This window comes from Sinocyclocheilus anshuiensis, unplaced genomic scaffold (genome assembly GCF_001515605.1).
Source record: "Sinocyclocheilus anshuiensis isolate Anshui unplaced genomic scaffold, SAMN03320099.WGS_v1.1 scaffold602, whole genome shotgun sequence".
In the NCBI taxonomy this organism is placed as follows: Eukaryota; Metazoa; Chordata; class Actinopteri; order Cypriniformes; family Cyprinidae; genus Sinocyclocheilus; species Sinocyclocheilus anshuiensis.
In genome coordinates, this window is record NW_015547658.1 from 140289 (window position 1) to 148917 (window position 8629).

The 8629-nt window shown below is 37.8% G+C and overlaps 1 protein-coding gene across 1 annotated transcript in view; it reads left to right on the forward strand.

The window, feature by feature from the left end:
- LOC107702199 (regulator of G protein signaling 20) overlaps nt 1-7392 on the forward strand; it is a 28328-nt gene extending 20936 nt beyond the window's left edge. The window contains exons 4-5 of the mRNA XM_016504438.1: nt 1811-2045; nt 6997-7392. Coding sequence (XP_016359924.1) covers nt 1811-2045; nt 6997-7182 — 421 coding nt within the window. The 3' untranslated portion in view covers nt 7183-7392. The remainder of the gene's footprint in view (nt 1-1810; nt 2046-6996) is intronic.
- The last annotated feature ends 1237 nt before the right edge of the window (nt 7393-8629 follow it).

Sequence of the window (8629 nt, forward strand, 5' to 3'; positions counted from 1 at the left end):
ATTTTCTTTATAAGCGATTCGATATGAGGCAATACCGTTTATATCGATATACAGTAGTTTGATACGAGTGCATCTGAAAATATAGCGGAGGACACAGACTGAACTGCTGCGGAGAAAGTGCATGATCCAATTTGTTCTAAACATGTGACAAGCTTCATATTAAGGCCTTTAAAAACTGGTAAGACATAGTTTATAGTTTCGTTTCGCATATTAGTTTAAGCGGCTCGGCCCGTCAGATGCTTGGACAGAAAGGCTGCATGTGCCGCTGACAGAAACACTACTCGCGCTGTTTAATGTGTTTGAGATGTGCTGTCTTCCTGAATGCAGAACTCGCCCGGAGAGAGTGCGCGCACTTAAAAAGTGTCTCTCTTCTCACTCTCTGTGCTCATGCGCTATAGATATTAATTATTTTCGCAGCTGCATTTAACGTTATCAAAAGTTATCATTATGCACTTTTAAAAAGTAGTCTCAAAACAGATTTGTGCAGGGACTTTCCTTGATTTTTTTATTGTTGTATTTTTGTTTTAACATAAACTGGTTATTGTAGCTACTTTGTTTTACTATATCTCTTTTATGTTTGTATTTTGATATTTTCTGCAAATGTACATATGCATCTCTCTGTAAAGTAGGCTACTTTGTATACACTGTTTTAAAAGGTACTATATACTTGATTTTTTATTGTTGTGTTTTTGTTTTCAAAAACCAAAGTGTAAAAATGTTGCGCACATCCCACAAACCAACTAAGGTTCAGGCTCAGGTGCAGGACAAAAAAAGTCAAAACTATAGCAAAAATACAAAGGTATTGTCCGCACACTGATGTAACTGCTCCATAAGGTGCCTGACGGAGACCTGATGGTCGAAACGTTGCAGCAATAAATTATTTTTATGGAGCAGTTACATCAGTGTGCGGACAATATGTTTGTATTTTTACTATAGTTTGACTTTTTTTTTGTCCTGCACCTGAGCCCTGTGTGGGTTTGTGGGATGTGCGGCATCTCTTTGTAAAGTAGGCTACTTTGTATACACTGTTTTAAAAGGTCAGACCTCCACAACTGACTGATAAAAATGCTACGTGAAATCTAATTGGCTGAGTGAACTGAACCTACAATTCTTTTGACAATCAAAGATGGCTCTTTAAATTCTTTCCAGTTTAAGGAACAATTATGGAACAGCCTGCCGCTATATATTAGGGACGTACTGACACTCAGTAAGTTTAAAGGGTTAGTTCAGTCAAAAATGAAAATTAGACTGTGTTTCACTCACCCCCGATGCATCCTAGGTGTATATGACTTTCTTCTTTCAGACGAATCCAGTCGTGGAAGGGTGCTTTTTATTTCACGTCATTTGAACCGAAGGAATGCAACACCCGCTGAGTACAACGATAGAGCTTGAAAGATCAAAGACAATTTTTTATATAACTCCGACTGGATTCGTCTGAAAGAAGAAAGTCATATACACCTAGGATGACTTGAGGGTGAGTAATTGATGGGCTAATTTTCCTTTTTGGGTGAACTAACCCTTTAAAAGCCATCTGAAAACATTTTTTATGATAGCGCTCGATCAAAAGATAACTGAAGTTTGCTAGTGCCATATGTGTCACTTTTGTCTTTAATTAAGGTATATTTCAACTGTTCTTTTAAAGTTTCTCTTTTTATATTTCCTAAATTAGATATATGGTTATGAGTATTTAAAATGCTGTCCTCTCCTAATTGCTCTATTGTTTGTACAGCACTATGGTCAACATTGTAGTTTCATTCAGTGCTTTAGAAATAAATTTGAACTTTATTTTCTGACACCACTTCTTTTATAGGCCTCAGCTCACCCTGGAGGAGGTACACACATGGGGAGAGACATTTGAGCGGTTAATAAAAAGTGCACAAGGTCGTGTGCACTTCCGACAGTTTCTTAAGACTGAGTTTAGTGAAGAAAACCTGATGTTCTGGCTCGCCTGTGAGGATCTAAATAAAGAGACCAACAAAACCATGGTAGAACAGACTGTGAAACAAATATATGAGGACTACGTTTCTGTATTGTCACCTAAAGAGGTATATGGATCCACATGGTTACACACTCTGCATTTAAATTTTGCTGACACTGTGGTTAAATATATACTGAATATACACTGTCTGGCCAAAAAAAAAAGAAAGAAAGCTGTTTGGATTTAAATAAGCAAATACTTTTTTTTTTTCTTTTTTTCGAAAATACTGATTTTAGGATTGACAATTTTTTTTGCAGTGATTAATGTTTCTGGCATGCTGTGTGGGAACAATTATTTTAACCCTAACTGATGCAGTGCATGCAGTAGCTTTTTATTTCTCAAACAACCATATAATCAAAGCTTAAGGCAGTCCAAATAATATATTAAAGTGTGCACCTTTTTTATGGACAGGCAGTGTATTTGTCACCATCATGTATATAGACCTGTATTGTTTGTTGATCTGTTTTTCAAAACATCTTGGTTAGCTATATAGCACTGGTTCCCTGAGGAGGGAATGTGATGCTATATATATAGCTAACACTGTGGTAACCTCTACCAAGTTGGAGATTGTCTGAAGTGTGTATAGAATCATCACATATTGAGCATCTTATAAGCAAACATTTGCGTCATCTTTCCCGCCAAAAAGGTATATATATTCAGTAGGAAGCAGTTAAGTGTTAACGATAGAGAAGAGTTTTCAGCTCTGTCTTGAATATTGTCAAGGATTCTGCATTTTTTCATATTCTGTGTATTTTTGTGCCTCTCTATGATGGTACCATGAGGTGTCACGCGCTCCTGTGATACCCACTGATGAGAGGCTGGACAGAGGGATCTTATGAGTCACTGTGTGAAAGGTAGCAGATAGAACCAGCAGAATGAAAACTGAGATTTGGAATCAGCTTTTGTAATCCACAGGGCTTCAGTGACCGATAGTAATGCAGTCTCAGTTGAATGTACACTTTTGAAACCTGATTGGTTAACGTCCAGCTGGTTATTCTGTGAAAGGAAAGATGATTCCTGGTTGAAAACAATTAATACAAGTGCTTTTGCTATAAATGGAAGGAGAGAGACAGGTCTGTAACTATCTACATGTGAAGTGTTTAGTGTGTGTTTTTTTTAAGCAGTGGGGATACCTGAGCCTGCTTTTGGGGAAAACACCGGAGAAAAGAGATGTATTGATGTGTGTAAGTGCTAGTTAAACTGTAGGAGAAATTGCTTGAAGAAGGTGTGAGGTAAGGTTTTGAAGAGCCCCAGCAATCAGTGAAAAGCCTGCACAGGGAGATTGTGCTGTTTTTAAACAAGGCCACAAACAGAACATTGAACATGAGGTGGAGACAGACATGTCAGCTTAAACAGGTTTCACTCCAGTCCTAGAAAATATGCGTTGTCAACTGCTAAGTGTGCTATAACCAACTAATTGTCAAGATATTTCAGAATGCTCTGGATGCACTGGAGCCTCAGAGGGTGCATCTGTACATTTTGTAAAAACGCATGGTAAAGAAATCTGGACTACAAGGGCTCTAAAATTATATGCCGCTTCCTGAAGGCAAATTTTACATATGTCTCTACACAATCTGAATATAAATATGTGGATTATAAACCAGTCCTCTGGTTAAATTAGCTAAAAAGTTTGTTTTTAGCGTAAGCATTCTGAAATGGTATTTCAAAAGTGTGAAATTCCATCTCAGACCCAAAAGAGTGCAGTCTGATGTCTGTTTTGGGTACAAGAAAAATAACTGTCATAATACCCATTCTAAGAAGAGGGAATTTCCTGTATTACATCTTATTCTAAGTAATTGAATTTCCTTTGCCATAAGCAGAGAGTCCTTTGGAGAGACCACAGTGAGAAGAATCCCACAGAACAGAGGTCAACATACAGGGAATGGTAATGCATGGCCCAGAAACTAATGCATTGCACTGCAACTCAATAGGGTAGATAGAGTATCATTGTACCACAACCATATAGCTGTTCCCCAGCATTATAAATTGAGGGAAACAGAGCAAACTCTGTAAAAGGTGAGAAGAAAGTCTCTGGTCACTCTAGTCCTGTCGACATTGATAATATTCCTTGCTCAATATTAATTATATTAATTAGCTCAGTGGGTAGCACTGTCACCTCACAGGAAGAAAAAAAAAACTTGCCGAGACTTGTCATAGCACTTGCATTTTATTGCTCTTTTGTTGGTTTTGATTGCTTCTATTGTCCTCATTTGTAAGTCGCTTTGGATAAGATTTAGCATCTGCTAAATGACTAAATGGAAATGGAAAAAGGTCCCTGACTGAGACTGACTCTGGAGGCCTTTCTGTTTTGGCATGGGTTTGCTCCAGGTTTACTCTGGTTTTCCCCGAAAGCCAAAGAAACATGAAATGTAAATGACTTCGAGGCACAAATTTCCTATAGATGTGCTTGTGTAAGAGAGTGTAAATGTGTTATTTTCTCTGTAAATTTAACAAGTTCTCACTCCCAACTTGTCACATATTGACGCTTGGTCAGGACCCCTTGGCTTTGCTTTTTGACGCTCAAGGTACCCTTTTAGCGTCACTTTTCGAAGTGCTGGGTCCTCCATTGTTTTCAGTTATTTGTCTTAATTTAATGGTTTGCATGCATTTGTAAAAATAGAAATAATGTCATATACATTTTTACTTTCATTGGAGTACCTAACCCCACCCCTATCCTAAACCTACCCACTTCTGAACAATATAAAACACGTAGCAGGCAAATAAAAGTACAGTCACAGGTATTTATTGCAAAAACTGACCATAAAAAAGCAGTACAAACAAGTCATGTTGCCTTCCAAGTCTACGATATCTTTATGTGAAGAAGTGAGTAAAACATAAGGTTTTAATAGCTAAAAATGATTCACGCACCGTTAACACACTCACATCTCATTCAAAAAGATACTCCCGTATGACGCAATCGGTCATAAGACACACAAGAGCCAATGACATTTCACAACCAAAGCTGACTTAAGGCTTCTTCTGGCAGCATTTTTTTAATTCGCGCACAGGGAAGTCGTGGCCTAATGGTTAGAGAGTCGGACTCGTAACCCAAAGGTTGCGGGTTCGAGTCTCGTACCGGCAGGGATTGTAGGTGGGGGGAGTGAATGTACAGCGCTCTCTTCCACCCTCAATACCACGACTGAGGTGCCCTTGAGCAAGGCACCGAACCCCCTACTGCTCCCCGGGTGCCGCAGCATAAATGGCTGCCCACTGCCTAGTATGGGTCACCATACTTGGCCACATGTCACGTCACTTTCTTTTTTCAGACTGCACACAGTATCTGAGCTTTACAGTGGACGGAGACAGCGATTGTGTCTATTCCTCTCACAAATCAATCGTTTTGCCTCGGAAGACTTGGAATATTAATATTTTTTTAATAAATTATGACTGCAGCTGTATCTGCCTGTTATATCTTGTGTTTTATTGACAAATGGTAGGTTTAGGGACAGGGGTTGGGTTATGTGCCTATAAACGTGTAAATAGTGTAATGTAAATAAAACTGTTTACATTGAAAAATCACACCCCAACATATATGTAATAATGGCAATATTATTACCCAATATATAATTTAATCATGACGATAAAATTCCCAGTGCCTTTCGCATTGGCATACTGATGCCAAGGCTTTCTTATTTAAAGCAATGGAGGACCCTGCACATCGAAAAATGATGCTAAAGGGGTACCCTATGTGTCAAAAAGTGACGCCAAAGGGTCCTGACCAAGCGTCAATATGAGACGAGTTGGGAGTGAGAATGTGTTGGTAAATTAGCCCTGTGATGGACTGGCCAGCTGCCAAGGATGTTTCTCTGATTTCAGTCCAAGATGCTGGGAGGTACTCCAGCACTTCTACAACCCTACATATGAGAAAATTGTATAGAAAATGGATGCATAGATGGATGGATAATTTGATTTTTTTTTTCCTCTCATAAATTCTGGGCATGATCAACAGTTTCCTAAAATGTTAATACATTTGGAATATGTATTATATTCCAGTATATAGTGTATATATAATACCCCCACAGGGCTTGAATGCATATGATTCTTTGAAGATCATAGCAACAGAGACAGGATTGACCTGACAGGAGACAATTGAAGAACAAAGAATTTATAGCTCCATTAATAATTTCCTCATGCCCCTGGTCAGAACCTCAAGGCTTCAGCTCAGTTTCTCAGGACTAAAATGACAGAGGATGTACAAATTGGCATCTTACTACACAACACTAAATAGGAGAACTCTTACTTCTAGTCGATGACGATGGAGAAATGAAACGTGGTCTCACAGGAGAGAGAGTTCAAGGGATATGATGACATGGATGCTTACATGGTGCATTCTTGGCAGTGCCAAGCATCATCAGCCAATGAATTTGCATGATTCTATAAAGACTTCAGGCAGTTGTCACAACTGAAATGTATTTCCATAGCATCAGATGCTGATTCATGGTCAAGTGAAACCTAGTAGTTAGGGGGCAGTTGTGGCCTAACGGTTAGAAAGTCTTGTAACCAAAATGTTTTGAGTCTCAGTACTGGCAGGGATATGTAGGGACCCCCACGGTAGTGGTATGTCCATGGTGTGTGTGTGTGTGCGTGTGTGTGTGCACTAGGATGGGTTAAATGCAGAGCACAATTTTTAATGCTTTACATGTGGCCATGTGTGCTCTGTATGTTTCAAATAAGGTTCTTAACTCTAGCATAGTGTAGTCAGAGCCACTTCTATGAGATGCAGTTCTGGTGAGTGGGGTCCCCCCCAAAAAACAATTATTATTATTATTTTCAGAATTAAACAGATTCATTCTCACTGTCTCATACATTTGTCTTTATTGCAGTTCAATTATATCATGATGCATCGAATCATGATATACTGTATGTATTAACAATGTTTTTGCGTTGTTAGGTAGTTTGTGACACTTGGCCCTGGTAGAAGTAATACAGCAAGACTGCTCACCAGTTTTTGTAACATAACCACTTAGAATAAGTTATCTATGATTACTTCATCTGGAAATCTGTCTTTGCATATATAGGTAAGTCTGGATTCACATGCACGTGAAGTGATCAACAGGAACATGCTGGAACCCTCATCATGCACGTTTGATGAGGCACAACAGCAGATCTACAAGCTCATGCAGCGAGACTCCTACCCACGATATATGAACTCCAGCATGTACGCAGACCTCATACAGAGCCTTGAACAAGTCAATGAGTCTTAACATACATATATGAATGTACACGACCTAGACTTTAGACACATGCATATTACACTTCCCTGAAGACCAGATAGATCCCTTTGGCCCTGTTTACACTTACCATCCATCCCAAGTGATCAGGTCAGCCAAGACAGACTGGCATAGACATCTGGTATTTACACACATATCAACTGCATCTCCTGTGACCACTTGTTATTGTATTTTGTTGACAGAGTGCCCTCTGATTTTTTTAATTATTTTTATTTTATTTTATATTTTTAGTAAAATGGCTGGAATAACATATGGCTTTCACAAATGTTATGTATGTATGTATGTATGTATTTATTTATTTATGTATTTATTTATTTCCAGTCACATACATTTTGGGCCCTATGTACACTTGTGCACTAGTTCTATTTTTATTTCAAAAACAATATATTTTATTAATTCTGTCAGTGCATGGATAAGCACTTAAAATAGCAGAGCCGTAATTGTGCCTTGCCTCACATAATAGAATAGGCTAGAAAATGATACTGCTTAAACAAGTGTCAGTGGAAACTGGTGCTGTCAAGAAGTTTCAGTCTAGATTGTTTACAATTTAAATGTGAAATAATAAAAATAGATCTTACACATATACACCCCAAAAAAGACTGATATTGAGGTAAAAATATCAACTAAATCCAGCTCTGTGGTGGCATCTGTTTATGATTTAATGCAATATTTGCATTTAATGTACAAATAGAGATATATAACAAAGTGCAAAGCAAAAAAAAAGACAAACAAAACCTGTGTCCCAGTAATCTAGTTTACAGTCCTTAATTTGAAAATACTGTAAGCTGCATGAACAAAATAGATTCAGTAATATCTGGAAAACGGAGCAAATTTTTCGTAATTTTAACACTAAGGAAAATTTAGAATTGAAGAGATTTACTCATAAAAATGTTAAAATGATTGAACAATGCTGACATTCAGACGTGATTTTGGTGGTAGAAAAAACTTTTCCCCTTCAAAATAATTCTGATTGGTTTGTAAAATGTCTGTTGATGAGTTTGTCTACATTACCGTCTATATCATTAATAAAGTCGGCTTTTGGGTTAATTTTTGAAACAAAATCTCATCTCAAAGTACAGGGTTCATACACATTTTTATCAATACATTTCCATGATTTTCCATGACTTTTGAGACAATATTCATGACCTAAGGCTGATGATAACACTGGGCATCTTTTTGAGCAATTTTGCCAGGCTGCTTTTTTGAGCAATGTTGCTTGGGCACTTTCTCACTGAGAATGGGTAACAAATTTATATCTGGATACTTTAAATTGGTCGTAGGCCCTGTGTCCAACGTGATCTCATGATAATTTGTATGTATTTTACGTAAAATGTGGTACTATAAAACGTACATTTACTTACGTTTTTACAGGCACTAAAACGTACAATACTGACGTATTTTCAGCATCTAAACGTACAAA